At 38.4% G+C, this 19,059-nt stretch overlaps 2 protein-coding genes across 4 annotated transcripts in view; one reads left to right on the forward strand and one right to left on the reverse strand.

The window, feature by feature from the left end:
- Positions 1-23: 23 nt before the first annotated feature.
- ecsit (ECSIT signaling integrator) lies at positions 24-5,052 on the reverse strand. Its single transcript, XM_067524140.1, has 8 exons — positions 4,929-5,052; positions 4,535-4,714; positions 2,662-3,067; positions 2,278-2,501; positions 1,740-1,797; positions 1,392-1,540; positions 572-677; positions 24-474 (listed from the first exon to the last, which is right to left on the reverse strand). The coding sequence occupies exons 2-8, from the start codon at positions 4,670-4,672 to the stop codon at positions 188-190; spliced, it is 1,368 nt and encodes a 455-aa protein (XP_067380241.1). The 5' UTR covers positions 4,673-4,714; positions 4,929-5,052; the 3' UTR covers positions 24-187.
- A 944-nt stretch (positions 5,053-5,996) lies between these two features.
- eml3 (EMAP like 3) overlaps positions 5,997-19,059 on the forward strand; it is a 45,429-nt gene continuing 32,366 nt past the window's right edge. Inside the window, exon 1 of one of the 3 annotated variants that reach the window (XM_067525515.1) lies at positions 5,997-6,520. In XM_067525515.1, the coding sequence (XP_067381616.1) occupies positions 6,496-6,520 (25 nt within the window). In that variant the 5' untranslated portion in view covers positions 5,997-6,495. The remainder of the gene's footprint in view (positions 6,521-19,059) is intronic. The other 2 variants (XM_067525514.1, XM_067525516.1) reach the window with 2 other exon arrangements.

A 19,059-nucleotide genomic window follows, 5' to 3' on the forward strand; every position in this document is an offset into this window, starting at 1 on the left:
AATGACACTGACACACACTGCAATACAGTATAGTATTCATTTATTTGACTCCTAAGTCATGTCAACATTATTACAAGTCCTCCTCACGTTCTGCTGAGTAGCAGTGTTGTCATGGACAGATACTTCTACAATTAGTCAGTGTAACCTGATTGATGTTTCAGTTCTACCCACACAGACTGAGTGGTGTTCACTGTTTCATCCCCTGGCTCCTTTTCAGTTCCTCTTCCATTATAATCTCCTCTTCCTCAGGCTGCATCTCTCCTCTCTGTGCCTTTGGGTCAGACCTATGTGGATGGCTTTGTTGTGAGTCTGTCTCTACACCCTGCAGCTCCCGGGGACCAGCGTCCAGACGAAACAGAGTAGGGACCTGACCCAAGATGGGGTTGTTCTGCTGTAGGCCAGAGATCCACTGGTTGAGGGTGGCTTGGTCTCCGTGATTGGTCATACACATGGCGAAGACCGGGCCCTCGTCCACTGAACGCACAACACACACATACGAGCTGCATGACACACGGAAAACTGTAATTTCTCTTTGTAAGAGGCTTAAAGGTATAGGCTATAATTATCTTACAGTCGTCCACATCAAAGCTCTCGTCATCTCCTAGGTCACGGTCCAAATCCAGGTCTAGCTGCAGAGGATAGATTAAACACCTGTCTGGATCATAGGGCTCTTCAATCTGTGGTGAGACACAGAGACAGATCAGTAAAGTGACAAACATCTGCAGTGGTTATGAGGAGAGAACTGTAAAACACTCAGTGGATAATATCAGAGGAACATATAACTGTAAATTGGAATGAAGGAACGTTTAAAGCTTTCTTTGTGCACAGTATGTCCTCACTCACTAACAAAGTACTTAGCAGTACTCAGTGCTGCCACTAGTGACCAGAATATACCAGAGTTAAACTAAAGTTAAACTATCATTTGTTTACATGTCTTAAATCATCCAATGCAGGTTTGGAGTTTAACTAGTGGATGGACAGCAAATATGCTGCCATTACTGCAGTGAAACATGTAAATCTACATACAACACTGCCATGAAAGTAAAGGATTTGTATTACTTTATGTGCTCTGTTGCAGGGGTAGTAGAAGTACACAAAAGTATAACTTCAAATTCCTAACTCGTGCACTAAGTGCATACTCTAAAATATACTTAAAGTACACAACTACAAGTACTTCACTAAGAAAACAAAAGTATTTATTTTGATAAAATACTACAATGGTGAAAATATTGCAAAGTAATATTTCTAGTAAGGAATAAGAACTGAGGTCCAAGTCCGGTGCTATTCCTGAAACTTGAGAAACGTCCAAAATCCTTCTGTGTTTCCTCTTAATAAAATGCAAGAAATCCTGTGGTTGAACAATTTGAATCCACAGTAAGTGGTATTCCTACCTTCACATCAGAGGGTAAGGGGTCGGCTCTGAGGACGTAGTAGTACAAACAGGTCTTTCTCAGCCACAGAGGGAAGGGGCCCTCTACAAAAACTGGCCTACTCGGATTATGCCTGGCCAGCATCTCCATCTGGCTGGGGCTCTGGATACCTGGTTTCAGAGTCAGGTATATATGAATATGTTGCCAACATTGACCAACTATAAGATTTAATACAAGACATGCTGATTACTGTAGTGCTGTGGTTTCCCATCATCATGTTCTTGTGTAAATTAACACCAATATACAACAGCATGAAAAAAAAAAAAAACGCTCATTAACAAATCAACCTGAGCCAAGGTAATTCCATACCTACTATATGTGGTACAGTGATCTCTTCTCCACTCTCTGTAAGGTCTGTATGGGGCAGCTAGTGGGAAGAGCAAACGCAAACATTATTATTATTTTAAACCAAAAGCAGAGTTCGAAATCAATGACATTAAAAAAAAAAAAAAAAAACAACAACATTCCGCATTTCTCGCCCTTGTTGTGTTTGAACTGTAGAGAACTAAAACAATCTTTCAGATCTTGTATTCCAGAAGTAGGAAAACCTTATTCAAAAGCAAGCAGTGGTTCTCAACACTGGTCCTCAAGGATCCCTACCCTGCTTGTTTTCCAACTATCCCTGTTTTACCCACTGGATCAGATGGGTTCAGTCCGTCTGCAGTGGGTAATGCAGGGATAGCTGCAAAACAAGCAGGGTTAGTGGCCTTTAAGACCAGGACTGACAATCGCTGTCCTAGTTTGACCTAATAAATAACCAATCGCATCTCAATATTTTGATAAGTTCTGATCTTTATAAGTAAAGACAAACACAATGTTCTCAAGCAACTAAAAGACACTGATGTACCTGGTAGACGGTAATTTTAGCATCCAAGTCATTAGCGATGCGAGTCAGGCTGAAGCGAGCCAGGTCCACTGGGTCGCCCGGCAGCTGCCGGGGGACGGGGAAGGGGTTAACGTGCTTGAACCTAGGGAACCAGTACATTATGCGCTGGTACTTTCTCATGGGGTGGCTCTTTTCTCCAAAAATCTGAACCAGCAGGACTTTGGTCTCGATGTTGGGCACAACACCTGAAACCCAGTTCAGTTAAACAATCAGTTAAACTCAAGTCAGACACACCTCTGTGTTCCTATGCTCATTCCTGCTTTCCCTGTCTGGAATAACCCTCTCTGAAGTTCAAAGTATTCTAGGAATGCTACAAACAGACTGAATCTTGGGACAGACACCCACCATTGGCCTCCATTTGCTCCAGTAGCTGCACTCCGCACTCTTGCTGTCGAGGATAGTGGTTAAACATCCGCTGGATGAAGTTCCTGGGCACAAACACTTCTTTAGGAAAAACATCCAGAAGCTTGTTGTAGACAGCGAGTTCTCGCTCTACGCTGAACTCTGGCATTTTTTTAAGAGCAGCGTAGATAAACTCCACGTGACCCCGCCGTCTTACGTCTCTCTTTAAGAAGATGTCCACCACCTTGTTAAATGTGGCTTTGCTTTTGGTCTCTTTGGCCACCCGCTCAAACAGGTCATCGTGGGTGATCAGAGACTTGTCCTTCTTCTCCTTTTCCTCATTATTAAATTCCGCAGGCACAGGTCGACTCTTGGGACACACTGGGCTACTGTGAAAAAGCCTCAGCACCTGAAATGAAAGTTGATTTGTGTGTAACATATGTGTGAAACAGAAATAGAAGTGCTTGTGGTAGGTCAGAAACAGAAACTCCTTTGCATGATGTACTTTGAGAAGACATGACAAGGGGCAGCTGGAGCTCAGTTGGTAAGGCAGTTGTTTACAAACCACAGAGTCAGTGAACCCCAAATTGCTTGTGGTGGGTCAGGAGAGCACCTCGCATAGCAGAAACCACCATTTATATGAGCAGCAAGTTACCATTTATATGAAAAAAAGGGTTGAATTATCTTTTTGTACACTAACAATAAATAAACAATTATTACTACACTATCCAAACCTTCTCGGGCCCAAATAACATACAGTCTACGCTCCAGTCCTGTGCGCATGACTGACAATTTTCATTAAAATCCAATACCTGGAAGCTCTCACCTTACATACATATCAGATGGGGGTGAGGGCTGTAGCTGGCACACACTACTGTCTCCTCTCAGTATTAAAAAACATTAACATGACTATGAAGCATCTTCTGTCAATAATCCTGGGAAGAATGTGTTAAGGAAATAATCTCATACTCTCACTACCAACCGCTGCAATGAGAATATCCGTATTAAATTGGGTTTTAAACATTCAATTATAATGCAAAAAGTCACTAAATGACTTAATTGCACAAAATAACATTGACAACATGTAACAAGACCAGACTTACACAAAACTTTGATTTAGCACTAACTGTGGTAACTCCTCCTGACTTTAGCAGTGGGCAGGCAACGAGGGACTCTACAGGGTGGGGAAGTAGCCTTAATCTACAAATCTTTGTTTGAATCCACATAGTACAAAGGAACTTCCTTTTAACTAATGTGAAGCCCTTGTTTTTAATCATCCATTTGTCTCTCAAATTGTTCCTGCTCTGAAACACAGGTTTACATTATAGTTGGATTTGGAAACTTTCTCACTGGTTTTGTTACCTACTGCAATGAGCTACTTTTAGGGCGATTTCAATTTTCATCTCAATAGTGCTGATGATTTGCCTAGTAAGGTTTTTCTAGAACAAACTGAAAATGTTCATGAACTCTCCAAACCTTAACAGAAATACCTTGGGTATGATTTGACCTCAGATTCAGTTGCACCTTTTACGGTGAAGACCAAAGGACATATGTCAATCCTTATTCTCTTACAGCTTAGAAAAACCTTTAATACAATAAATTATTCTATTCTGGTAAAACCAATTGAAAGGAATTTCAGTGCTTTTAGACTGACCCTTGATCATCTTCCCTAACTGAGATGTTTTGAAATATGATGCTTTTATGTGAAAGGTGCTATACAAATAAAGCATATTGCTAATCTTATTTTTAATGGCGTACATTTGTTTTTAGTTCTAACGTTACACGTAGTAATGAATTTTAATTGTAAATTAAATAACTAAAATATGTAAATTGTAATACATGCTGCCTAGTGGACTGAATGGAGATCAAGCGGTACCTGGTTATGGGTGTTATGTAGCACACTGATCTGACTGCAGGACGTTGACCGGAGTAAAATCCTGCACTGGACAAGCCGGGCTGACTGGCCCCGCAGTATGACACTCGGCAGCCGGAGCAGGCAACGGGAACACGTCATGGTCGACCCATCACACAAGACACTGGCCTTCAGGGAGCTGAACTGTAGAGCGACAGGCGAAATTAGACGTGACAATCTTAGGACAAACTCGGAAGACACTGGCAAGTCGACTTTACCTAATGAACTAATTTAAAGTGAGCATAATAATGGCTCTGGTTTCTTCGTAAATGTTCTATTAGCCACGAGTTTAGAAAAACGCACATGTATTTGTTTAATATTTTAACATAACGCTACATATACTGTACTAAATACTCACCGTTTATAATGACAAATGTGTCTCCTTCACAAGTCACTCTCCACGAACGCCTCCATGTTGAAACACCACCGGCTGTAGATCCGGGTCCTGCACACATCTGCTTCCCCCAAAACAACAGAATCATGAGCCGAAATTATTGTTCCGCAATTCCGTATTCCGTACACTGTTTGGCACTGACTTGTTGTGATATTCCCCTAAAATTTACATTATTATATCTGCGTTGAATGCTCCAATTTTATGGCATACTAAATGAATAGATTGAAATAAAGGAGTAAGATAGAAACACTATGAATAAACATTAAGCAGTATTAAATGGAAGCTAAAGGCACTAGATTTTTTTTAATATAAATATATATTTAAAAAAACGTATTATGAAGACTGAAAGCTATGTAAAACATAATGTGGGATTCAGTAATACCTAGTCGTATTTTCATTCGTCTGTCGTCATTAAGATGTTTTCATGAGCACAATCGAGGCAGGAGTATACAAAGGCAATAATCCAGTAAAAAACGCAAGTACTTACCTAAAAAGTACTTCACTACAAATAGCACTTCATATACTTCACTCATTTCAAGCACTAAGTACCTGTTCCTCAAAGTACAAGTAATCACAATGAAAACAAAATATCTGCAACACTGTTGAACTTGATACCATTAAAAACATAAATGTACAAGTGGAAGTAATTTGTTTATAAGAAAATACTTATTAAGGGTTTAAAGGTTAAGGTTAAATGCACTATTTAAGAGGGTATCTCAAATACTACACGCCTCCTACTTTATACATACTCTATACATCCCCTCTTCAATCTATTCGGCGGGAGACACCTTTCTTCATTTATAATCCAACATTATCTGTAATAAGCGTTTTATTGTTGAAGCTAACAATTCCCTGCACCTCTCTGGTTATGTACCAGGCTTTATTCACACTACTGGGCTCAATCTTTGAGTCTGGTATCATCTTTAATCCATCATCAGCATCAGTCCACGTGCAGCAGAAGCGCGCGCACTACACAACCCTCGCCGCGTGGTGGCGACAGGAAAGGCGCAGACGAGTAGACTGAAAACGTTGCGTTCCATGTTTCGCACTGCTTTCTTTTTTTCACTTAATCTAAAAGCTATTAAGGAGTCACCGTATCTGGGAGAAATAGCAGTTGGAGCGAGTTAATATGTGCAACTTGTGACACTCGTACTGCATCTCCGCGTGATCAAGTTCGTCATAATGAGATACCTGACTTCCGGAGGACGCTCGACAATAGTGAACTATTTTTGTGTCTGAGTATTATTTCTTAATTATATAAAGTGTAACTATATTAATTTTATACGACCATTTAGTGTACACGCGAATTAGGAGTCAGATTTAAACTTTTTTGTTCTATAAAAATGTAAATTATTCTTCACAGGAAAACTGCCACTGGCGCTTCCGGCGGTTTCTAAGTTATTAAACCTGGTACTTTCACACCAGTTCCCAGACAGTGTATGACTTGTGACGCTCCTCTTTCAGCATGGAAAACGTACTTCAGTGCAGACTTTACCTTTAGAGACACTTCCTCCAACTTTAACTTCGCGGTATGAATTCGTCTACAAACAGTTTGGGTAAGTAACGATACCAAAACCATATTTTGAGCACATGCTTTAGTGATTTAAAAAAAAAAAAAAGTATTTTCTGACAGTAGCATTATGAAAACCTTACTGACGGATTTCGGATATGCCACTCACATCGTTATGGAGGCGAACACGTTCTCACCGAACAACATTAAAGATTTAGCACTAATTGCTGTTTGGCTCCGTCAGACGTACGTACGAAATGCATCGCTTTGCTGTAAAAGGCTGTTTGGCTGATGTACATCTGACTGTACATGTGTCATAAAGTCACAAAGTGTAATTAATGTCACTAACAAGCTACTCGCTGAATTCTATAGCATGTTTTGGTGGAAGGGAACAGTAGAATTTGGTTACTGTCGTAGTTCCCGTTGACATTTAGTGGTGTTTGGCTCGTATGGACCAACGTTACACCGAATAAAAGATGTGGCAGTGTGGTGCAGTTTATTCAGCTTTTGTGCTACAAACGCGTTAAGCAACGCCCCATAAGTCATTCATTGTATAAACTTCAAAAAGGGGCACATGTCGTTTATTGATGCAAGCGGCGTTGCAAAAAAAATGACAGCGGCACTTGCGTAACTGTGTAGGTGTGTGGAACCTGCCACATATATCCTGAAGTGTTGGTAAACAGTTGCCGTACAATCTCGGCTGCTAGCTGGTTTCGCTTTTAGCGCGTGAGATTTGAGCGCGTATTCAACCAGCTGTCTTTATTTTGGTACGAGGGCAAATCAAGTCAAATCTGAGGCGTGACTGAAACTTTGTGTTTCTGAAGTTATTTGCCTCGTCCTCGTATGACTAGTGTGGACTGGTTGCAGAACTGGTGAACTTTTGACACGCAGATTTGTTATAATGAGCCCTTCTGTAGCTGACTGGTTGATGCAGGAGGACTTGTCTTCATGTGTTGCACATGCAGGCATCCAAACTGCAGAAACTCTCTTCGTTTAACACATTTCAGATGTAAATGTAGAAGTGGTTGATGCCTTTTTTGACGTACGAAATTAGGATTAAAGCAGACGTTTTGAATGCAACCAACTAACTTGTGTTTTAAAGCCCCACCCGCTCTGCCCCCACAATGCTGGGAGCCATAACTCTGTTGCACAATGCTGCTTTTGTTGCACATCTGTAAGCTCTGCTGTCCCACCTTATGTGCCGATGTTGTGTTTACCTATTTTGTAAAATGGTGGTGTGGTAAGGCACTAGGGGGAAAGTAATATCACATGGGCCTGCTTGGTAAGAACGCTAAGGCTGCCACCTGTCTTACAATGAGCCGTTTAATAACTGTCTGTGTGCCACTGTTCGGCTGGCTGGCTGGTCCACATAATGGGCCAGATGATGTGAACACGTCGCTATTGTGGTCACATATGATATGATGTGAATATCTATTGTATTGTGTAATTGTGTAATGCTGCTGTCTCAGGTATTATTTAAAAAAAGGTTGCTATGGGATTTATCTAGTTAGAGAAGGGTTAAAGGTCGCCTTCACTGATTTGGTACTTGGGTCCAGTTTGGCGTTCAGTTACAAGTAACTGAATGCCATTACAGTTCCCTCTGACTTGTCTACATTAAAGTATCTCTGTACGTCTATCTCAAAAAAGCCTACAGATGGCATCACCTGTAGCAGTTGTTCAGGAGAGATAATTTAATATAGGGAAGTCTAATGTACATTTACACACTAAACCAAAGCCATAGAAAGCAAGTTGAGAATTGGTGAGGGGGCCCTTTAAATATGAAAAAACTAAATTTACAGATGTCAGTTGATCAGAAACAGATTTGCGTACGTGTTCATGTTATGAAAAGCAGATATTAATTGCATATTGCTAGATCTGTAATTGAAGAGGATGCTTAAACAGTCACGGCTTACATACTGTATAGTTAAAGCAATTTACAGTGTTACAACTTTTGACTGAGTAATTGTGACAATATTGTGTATTTACAAGCATAAAGTAATAATGCCAAGAAGGGAAAATTCAAATGATGCATTTAATGTCCACAATTGATTTGTCACTGAGGAATACAGCCGCAAGAATAGAATAAAGAAAACAGCTGATTGCCCAAAAGTTTGTTAATCTGACAAGTAGAAGCTGGTGGAATCTGCAGGTTGCAAATGCATTTATTATCAAATGCTTTGCAGATAAGATTTCTGGATTTTACATTTTCTCCATATACCGTATACACCCACATATGTAAATACAGCAGTTCTTTAACTGCTTACTTCCCTATATTTATTGCACAAACAGGAAATTCAAACACATATTTTTCAATGAACCGGAGATGAAATAGAATTTTTGGAGGCATCTGAAAGACTGGGTCATTAAACAATAAAGAAACAATAAATGTTGGCATGGAATCTATACTTTACTCTAGTGTGGATTTTGGACAAAGTGCAGTTTTTGCAGACGTAGAAGGTCATTACGTTTATTGTATCTTTCCTTCTCTGAATGTTGAAATTCTGTTTCTTGTCTGAAGAGCATTACATGTTCTTTTGCTGCAGTCTTGATGTAGACATTCTGTCTTTCTGCCTCTTAGTCTTGATGATAAATCCCAGTACTATTTCCTTCTTGATTGAAATGTATCTCTTCAGAGTTTGTATCAAAAAAATGTCAAAGAACTAAAAGCGTCGGTGTGGTCAGATTTATTGTTCCAGATGTTTCCTGATTTACATCAAAAGTTTGTTTCTGAGTATTTTATTTGGGAAAAGTCCTTGACACATCTGGCTAATTTTGCTGAACGAGGGAAGTGAGGTATTATCCAAAGTATTGTTAGTATCAGTTAGAATCAATAGTCAGAGTATTTGAAATACTCTCTGGATCACTAGAAATATTGTTTTTGAGAGAACAAAAACAAACCCGTCATGCACTTTAGCTTTGTCTCCAGAGGTAAATATGTTCTGGTTATTAAATCAGTGACTATAAAGCTCATCCCTCTTCACGCAGTGAGATCAGTGTGGGATTGCAAAGAGTCATATTCCATCACCAGAATACTTAATAATTTGTTATCTGTGTTCACAACAAGTATTGTCTTGCATTATTGTCACTGCTTCAGTCAGATAGGAAAAATCAGTGACAGTATGTTGACCTGCTGCCAGCACTGTGAGTTAGGACATGTATCATCACCTCTTGCTTTTTCAGTTGTTTTTAGTTACTTTTATCCTTTAAGGCACTTGTGCATTTAGTAGACTTTGAACTGAAGAATCTAAGTTAAAAAGCTTGAGTGCTGTTAGAAAATGTGTAGTGCAGTCTGTAGCCAGATTAACCTGCTTTCAGGGCCCTTTGCACTGTTTCAGTGCTTATGCTTAGTATAAATTAAAATGGCTTCTGTCACTGAAAACTAGATTTATACACACTTTTTGAAAGCCATGACTTGAGAAGCAGACTTCTTTTATTCTCAAAAATAGAAATTAAAATGGAGCTGGAAAGTCAGCAGAAAAGACATCTGAATGGTTGGAGCAGATGCCAACATACACTGAAATTTAGTCCAAGAATTGGTTTTTAGAGGCTTTCATCTTCAGGCCTAAGCAGAAGCCATCAGGCTTGTTCTGACTTTACATGAACTCCCAACGACAACATAATGGTTAATTCTCAAGACTGGATAAAACTCTTTCTTATATCACAGAAGAGATTCTGCAAATGTGTAGAAATGCTAAACAGGATGAGTAAGCTGGTTGAATGTCCCTTTGATGAGTGGGTAAACTAGGTGGAAACGTTCTGGGGCCTTTCAAATATTTTCATAAACTGCCATTTACTTAAACTGAGAGCTGCTAATTACTGGCTCTAATGCAGTGGATCTGTGTGTCATTGCCTCTGTGCAAAATGGCAGCTTAAATCAAAGAGGCTTTGAACACCAGCACCTGAAATTTTTATTTGCATCCTCAGAAATGTCACCTGTTATCACACTCCATTATGTCCACGCTACAACAGGGAAATAATTTATTTTTAATGACTGTTCTTTATTTAAAAAAAAAAAAAAAAGCAAAGCGTTGAGTGGTTCCTGCTCCTTTCTTGCGTTTGTAGATGGTTAATTGAATATTTTGACTGAAACAATTTAGTGCTTTAGAGCTGTGAGCTGCAAAAGCCAATGCAATCAGTTTAATTTCTACTACTAATACTTTGTCATTACACAAGAGTCAAGTGATCCATTCTTAATGTAAATCTATTAAATCGAATAGCTTAAATCTGCACTGATATTCATCAAAGTTTACTGCTGTGAACACTGAATGAAATGTTACCTCAGGACGTCAGTGTTTCTCAGAGAATTTGCTCTTTTTCACTTCTCAGATGGGACCTTAAACACTAGTGCAGGGGCGTACAGGATGTTGAGCAGCGCTGAGGTGTCAGAATCAAAGAAGAGAACTAAAAGCGGTTAGCTTTGAGACAAGCGATGTCTGTAGGTGGTTGAGGTCATCATGCAGCACCCTTGGGTGAGAGTTTGAGAGAATGAGTGGGTGAGTAGCATGCGAATATGCAGCATGTGAGTGTCAACCAAATGCGATACGAGTTACATTTTTAGTTTGGAAGCTGATGCTTTAGCACACATCCACAGCTTTACAATTTTGCTTTTGGGTCTTTAGAAAAGTATTTGCAGAAGAGGCAGTTACGCAGAGTATAAGCATGTAGATAAACTGCCAATGTTGGAGTGTTATGTGTTGCTTCCACTCCTTCTGGCTGTAATCAAGCTAGTTTAAAAAAAAGGGAGTTTTTTTTTTCTTCCCAAAAACTTGTTCTGCACATATACCAGTTGGACAAGCAGGGCTTTGTAGCCGTGCACTGAGACTCAACCAAAGAATCCAATCACTCCAGAAGTGTGTGGCTGCACAGCTGTGAGCCCGCCAACCTACCACGAGACCTGGAATGAGCCCTTAGTCTTTCACAAAATTGAAATTCAAATTAATGATTCACATGTCCAGCTTTGGAATTAAATGCAGTTTTTGTCCTTCATTGGATTGCTGGGTTCCTGTGGCTTTTCATCTGAATGCCATCAAACTCTCTGAGACCTAACAAGTGCTTATTGGAAGAGTGCTTCAGGAGCAAATATGGGTTTCTGTGAATTCATTAGGTTAATTTTCTTTTATAACCTCAACCATAAAATAAAAATGTGCAATGTATTAAGCTCCCTTAAATCATGCAGTGCAGTCCAGAAAGTATTTACAGTACTTCGCTTTTTCCACATTTTGTTATTTTACAGCTTTACTCCAAGGTGGAGCTAGTTTGTTTGAAATCTTTGGAAAAGTATTAAAAATCCAAAATAAATAACAAAAAAAAAGTATACACAGGCTTTGCCATGACAGTCACAATTGAGCTCTGCTGGATCCTGTTTCCACTGATCATCTTTGAGATGATTCTACAACTTGATTCAGAGTCCACCTATGGGACATTTGGTTGGTTTGACCTGATTTGGAAAAACATACACCTGTCTACATAATGTCCCACTGTTAACAGGGCATGTCAGAGGACAAACCAAGCCATGAAGTCCAAGGAATTGTCTTTAGACTTCAGAGATAGGATTGTATTGGCCTTTATGGTAGATTAGCCAGACTGATAGCACTACTCAGTAAAAGGCACATGACAGCTCGCCTGAAGGTCTTTAGTCTTAAGCTTTCCTCACAAAAATGATTTTTATTTTTACTCGTTTAACATTTGTGACTAGTGTCGATGGCGTCACACCTGAGGGAGGCCTTTGTTTCCTTCTGTAGGCTCCATAGTCTGCGTAACTCTCACCTTTACATGAATGATTTTGCTTTTTTTTTTTTTCGTCTCGTTTTTTTCATGCACAAATTATTAAGGTCCAAAGTCAAAGTTCCTGTTTGCCGCCATGTTTGCTTTAGCACAAGACCATGACACTTTTCCACTATTATGGGATTTGAGGGTGCCCGGGTGTCCAGGCCCTCCAGTTGTTCCCAACCAGACATTAAGTCTGTTGTTCATAGTTTGCTCTGGTGTGTTCCCCTACCAGAGTGTCAAACACTATAAAACAGTCTGTATGTGTAAACTGTCCAGTCTTCCACAGTCTTTGCTAGTTTTGTGGTGTGTCCCCAGCTTTACAAAGAAGGAAGAAATCTGTTTCCTCAGGAACATTTGACAGGGTGTGGTTGGACAACATTTGATTTATAGTGCTAACAGTTAGACCTAACAAATTAGTAATCAAATCTCTTTTGCTACTCTTCCTATTTGGACAGATTTAGTTTGAACATGTCAACAAACCCAAACAAAATGAAAAATGTTATGACATATTGAGTAGCTGAACTTGTAGGAGGTGGGGCGATGCATAGACCTAATAGATTATGCGAACACGTCGAATAACGTAACAATGGTTTTAAGGCTTTTTCTCTTGGCTAATTTCTCTTGGCTTGGTACCATTTTATTCTTTGGAGTCGTACGGAGAGAATGGTGTAAAACACTTGAGGACTCAAAAGCTCTGTGCCCCTGGAAACATCATAACATTTAAGATTTATTGTCTTGCTAAGTAAGAACTCTTGCAACTTCTATCTTAAATTGGTTTATATTATTGGAATTGTGAGGTTTTCTGCTTTCTAACCAGAGTTTTATTTGGGATAGACGGTTGCAATTTTGAAAGACTTGAGGTGATTATGTATTTGTCCCGTAGGCGACCCAGTGTATAATAACGGCTCGGGAAATAATTTATAGATTAATCCATTAATCGACAAGAAAAGTCATCGTTAGTTGCAGCCCTATTAAGTTGTGATCCACTTAATGCCCCAAAATGATATGTGTAGTGTTTTGCTGATTTGATTGTTGTCTCTTAAAATGCTTGATTTTACAACAGCTTGATTTTTGCGAAATCAGCTGTTCTGTTGCTGTTGTTGCAAGTTTGAGCAAAAATCACAAGAGACTGAGTGAATTAATTCTTGTGATACCAACATTGGGAATTCCTGGAGGCACTAAGACGACAAATAAAGAGGCTCTTGTCTGCCTTGTTTGACATAGATGCCTGACTTTCTATCTTCTCTCCTGGATGTGCTTTTTCAAAAAATAATTACTACGTAAACATAGTATTTCGATCATGTAATAAAGTACTAACCAGAATTTCACTTGTGGTTGCTGAAGAATCTTATGTGGATCAAATTCCTGCTTCCCCTGAGCTATTGCCAAAAAGGTCTGACTCACCCACAGTCTTGTAACTGTAAAAATGAAAACAAGAAAACCAGACACTCAGAATAGTGTGTGTGTGTGCTCTGTTAGGATTTATATAAAAAGACCTTTTATGTTAAATGCATTCTAGTTCTTCTTTGGAGACGCAGTGTTTTTCTTTTGAAAGTGAAAGCCATAGCCAGGTTTTCTGATGAATGCTTCCATCTCACTCTCATGCCAGAAATTGGAAGAAACAAATATAGTTTTAGATGAACATAGAGGACAAAGTCTTAACTTTGGGGTTTTTCCATGATTTAAAACTTGAGTGTGTTGTGACCCATGGGCAGAATCAGTAATTACTGATTAATTGGATTAAAGAAGATATCAAATGCGTGTTCACATTCTTTTAAAGTAGTCTGGATTTTTACCTTTAGCTATGACAAAGAAGCAGGACTGATGAGTCTCTAAATAGAGAGAGAGAAATGCAGTGCACATTTACACATGTGACACATCACTTAAAGATTACGCAAACTTTGAGGTGTATGTTTTGTTGTGGAGCGCTTGTGATATAGTTGGGGATGAATCACAATTCCATACTTGATTTGACATTTTTCTGAAACATAACTTTCAGCTATTACTGAGCTATGGCTAAATAACACAGTGATAACTGAGCAGCACAGCATCATCAAACTGTGGCTTTACAATTTCACATAGTTTTACTTAATACTTATTAGCTTTTGAAATCCAGCCACATGATCAAGCAGAAATTTGGATTATGCAATATCAGCCAACAAAGACTAGATATGAACTAGATTCTGATAACTTTATTGTTGATGGACTTAAGCTTAGCCTTTCTCCTTTTAACACTAAAGGGTCCTAATGTGTTATACGTCAATTGACCATTTTTACTAGTCTCTTCAAAAATAAGAAAAGTTAAGTTGTGGCATTTTAGTTCACTGTGCTTTGTGTTACTAGGCTTAGACCTACCAGCAGTGCACAACAACACAGTGTGGAAGGAGTTTACTAAAGGGCCCAATTCCTAGTTATTCTACTGTATATTTAAAGGGCTCCCTCGCTGAGACTGTCCCAACATATGGCAGAATATGCCCAGTGAAATGAAAAGATTGGACTTTCTGTGTATTTATTTATTCATGTAACATAATTGATGTAATTGGGATGTTGGAGTGTTGGACTGAAAATAATTTGATACTTCCCCTTCCCATTTCTACAATAAACACAGATAGTGGTTGTAGAAAAAAACCCCCACTGCATTCATATAAAAAAAAAAACAAAAAACAAAATCAGTCTAGCAGGATCTCTGTGCCAAAACGGATTCCATGAAGAAGCTCTTTTAAAGCAGCAATGGGTGTGGTGCCACCAAACTGCCAGGCGCAGGCTCACCATAAATACAACATGGACTCTAAAAAGAGCTTTTCCCAAGATAGACAGCTCAGAAACTAAACTTAGATACAGCATATAACATTTCTGATGAGCTATGATTAGACTGAAATATCAAAGGGCTTTCGTCCTCATTAGTATTTGTGATGTGACACTTTACGTGTCAGTTTGGTATTTATTTATATGTGTGTGCACATATGTTGCAGATGCACCCAGTCTATGTGGAAATAGTTAATAGGTTTTTTCCCTTCAGACAAATTCAGCAATAAACAGTGCCTGTAGAGCAAAAGCCAAACTTCCTGTTTAGCGTATCTTTCCTTTAGAGAATTGACCAGAGGCAACCAGTTGTCACACTGGTATTTCCAGCAGCTACAACTAAGTCTGGTGGTAGAAAACATTTCTTTTATGTTTCCATTGAATGCAAGAGCCTGAGCTTTATGATTGAGCTGCTATATTAAATCCAGTGTCATACAGAAAGATTAGTGTCATAGGTAATGGCAAGACAACACTCTGATAATGAGGCCAATCCACTGTCATGTGAGTTCTATAGCAAATCCAAGTAACCCTCAGCTTTATGTTTCCCTTATGTACAATGAGGGTTGTCTTCTGAGTCTTATCCTTACTGTGTATGTTTTATTTAGGAAAACCTGACTCACTCTGTTTCGATGTTGTATGACTCCTGTAATACCGTTTTTACGTTTGTTGTTTTGCAATGCAATATTAAAGTACTGCTAATTTAACATTCCAAAACTATTCAAAAATGTAAATTAATCACATCAATTAACATGGTGCCATACGCCATATTTCCATACACCCTTCTGTCACTGCCATACATCTTAATGGTGATATATTAGTGAATGGGTTTTTTTTCCCACTCATCCACTCGTGTCTGACTTCTGAGCAGTGCAGCCACCACTAGACAACTTTCCTGTGACAAGGCATTTGTTGATTGAGATTGGATTCTCTGTTCATCGAATCGAGTCTGATGAATGTTCTCATGTTTGTCATTCAGCAGCAAATGCTGTATTGATCTTACGATATGTGGTCACTTGTGGCTCCTGATTGTGCTTTGGATACAGTTGATTCCGTGCACACACATTGAGAGCCATGTACTCTCTGTTAGAAACCTTTAGTTGTGTGTGTGTGTGTGTAACAGTGATGCTTAGTCACCAATGTTTATTTTACTGGAACTTCGAGGAGATCTAAACTTTTGTATAAAGGACTTAAAATGGTCAGTGGCATAGATCTACCTAGATTTGACTGTTGACCTAGAAATGTCTCAGAATCTGCATTCTTATGTGAGAATTTCTCTGTCTATTTGATATATATTTATATATTCTACAGTTGGAGTAAAGCCTGCTTTCTGTCCATATATGCATAATGTGGCTGGAGTTTTAGAACTTTCCAGCTGAGATGTCCTCACGAATGGCCTGTTACATGTCTGTGTATTAGGATGTGGTTAGCCTACTGAAGCATAGCATAAAAACATAGATGCAGCTACGCCGAGTTTTTCCTAAGTTCAAAAATACATCTTCAAACACCTTTAAAAGCTCCTGATTATGATCTCATTCAGACATTACCACAGAGGTACCATTAGGTAAATTCCATGTTGTCTTAATAAAGACAAAACAAACAATAGGGTCATTACTGACATGTGTGCAATACAGTTTTCTGTGTGTGTATGTATCTTAAAGAGGAATGTTCTCAGTCATTGCACGTATTAGTAGGGTTAATCTTACAATAGGTATTTTGGTTCATTTCATCAGACAATGTTATTATAAAAATCCAACATTTGTGTGTAGCAGGGAACAGTGATATTTCCCCCCCCCCCTTCATGTTCTGCAATAACACAAAATTAGTTTTGCAGTGCAGAACTGAAGAGTAATAAATGTCAGCTGTCAATAATAAGCATACTATATTTATAACTATATTTAGCTGGGAGGCTGGGGCTTTTTGGTAAAACAGTCAGCTACAAACCACAAGGTGTTTTGACTGAAGGTTTCGCCTGGCCACATGCCCAAGTGTCTTTTGGCAAAACACTGTAACCTCAAGTTTCCTGTGCTGTGTGCTCTTAACTTGTATGTTGATAAAAGAGTCTCCTAAATGACTGTAATTGTAATATTTACCATCACAAGTGAATTTCAGACTTCAGCTACAGAGAAGACCAGGCCTAGCAGCACTAGCTTCTAGAGAGAAGCAGTCGCACATAGAAAAATACATAGTCCAGCCACTTCTGCTGAATAATGGTGAACGATGATTGAAAAGCCAGTTTGAGTGTTATCAGACCATTGAGTAAGGCATAAGCAACTACGTATAAGTCCACACTTAACCATGAACAATCACCATGTGTGCCTTCAAACTTTGATAAACCATCTGATAATAGTTGGCAAGAGCCTGCTTGAGACTAAATAATTGTTGCAAGGTCCTTTAATCTTCACTCAGCTGACCAATCACGATGTGAAGTTACATTGACGTTATACAACCGTCACCGCTGCTTCTAGTTCCTGTGTACAGTTTCTAATGTGGTGTAATGCAGTCCGGTCATTTGTTGCAGATGCAGAGACCAAGGAAGTTTGTAATGGTTTTATACACTGAAATTAATAATTATTTTGATAGAATTTTGGTATTCAATAGTTTTAGTAATTTATATTGGTGGCTTTGCAAGTTTCTATATATATATATATATATATATATATATATATATATATATATATATATATATATATATATATATATATATATATATATATATATATATATATATATATATATATATATATATATATATATATATATATATATATATATATATATATATATATATATATATATATATATATATATATATATATATATATATATATATATATATATATATATACACACACACACACACACACAAATGCTTTGTTTATGATCGCGTACTGTAGTATTTAATGAGCAGTGTAAATGTTAAAGGCAGTAGAATACTTAGGTTTCAGAACTAAGGCTTTTCACAACATTGTGTTATCAACAAAAAGGTGACACTGTGGAATTTTAGTTTTTCAGAAAATGTGGTGTGATTTTTAATCTGAAGCATAGACACCACATGCTGGTAAGCAAGCTTTTGGTTTCAGTAATTGGCGAGATGTCCTTCAGCAGCAAAATCCTGCAAGCAAACTGTTCCTGTTTCTGTGGATCAGGCATGCAGAACATTTAGGAGGCAATTTGGATCATTATTTCTCACCGAAACCGCTTCAGCTAAGACCTACTCTTAAATCTGATATGAACTGCTCTAATGGATTAGGTTCTAACAATTGGCCCAATGCAGAGGGTGGATTTTCTTTGTTGCACTTTAGTATTATATTTACATTTAAAGTCATCGTGTTGCTCCTTAATCGGCTTCTATTGTGAGTGTGAATGGGTGAATAAGAAGCAGTGGAAAACACTTTGAGGGCCAATAGGTGGAAAAGCGTTATATAAGTGCAGAACATTTACCATTGTTTTTTCATCTTTTCAAAGCAGCAAGAGGACACTTTGTGTTGCGTGTTCGTCTGTTTTTTTGCCTTATTTTTATTGAATAAATAACGGCACAGTGGAAAAATGTATATGTTGTTTATCTGTGGTTGCATTTTCCTAATACTAAGACCCATTATATTCACATGATTTATTATTATTTTATTATGTTTTTATACAAAACACTTGCATTAAAAGAAGGTGTATGACCTCTTTCAAATGGCTGTACTTGATATTTCCTACTCACCCCTTTCCCTCTGAACTTCAGAGGAGAATCTTCAGATCTTAGACCTTCTCCCCCACCCTGGCTGCTCTGCTCCTCTGTTGCTGCAATCAAATAACTTTATAAATGTTTTCGACTTGTAAAATGAAAATGTTCTCATTTGTGGTTTGAAATCTGCATTCTTGTGTTTCTCAGCTGATCGGAAATGAAAATGCGTCTAAAAAAACCTACAATCACCCTTCGGAAGCATTTGAAAAAAAGTATTCAAATTTGTGTCAATTCTATAGCATGTTTCCATCTTTAAATGTATTTAAGCATTAAGCAACGAATTT

This window comes from Channa argus, chromosome 12, assembly GCF_033026475.1.
Source record: "Channa argus isolate prfri chromosome 12, Channa argus male v1.0, whole genome shotgun sequence".
Lineage (NCBI taxonomy): Eukaryota > Metazoa > Chordata > Actinopteri > Anabantiformes > Channidae > Channa > Channa argus.

What these genes read in the sequence shown, in the direction of transcription:
- ecsit (XM_067524140.1), bottom strand. Translation starts at nt 4,672, where the DNA reads ATGACGTGTTCCCGTTGCCTGCTCCGGCTGCCGAGTGTCATACTGCGG. An exon ending in TACATAACACCCATAACCAG is followed by an intron (nt 3,068 to 4,534) that starts GTACCGCTTGAT and finishes CTTTCATTTCAG; the next exon opens with GTGCTGAGGCTTTTTCACAG. An exon ending in CACTGTACCACATATAGTAG is followed by an intron (nt 1,541 to 1,739) that starts GTATGGAATTAC and finishes CTCTGAAACCAG; the next exon opens with GTATCCAGAGCCCCAGCCAG.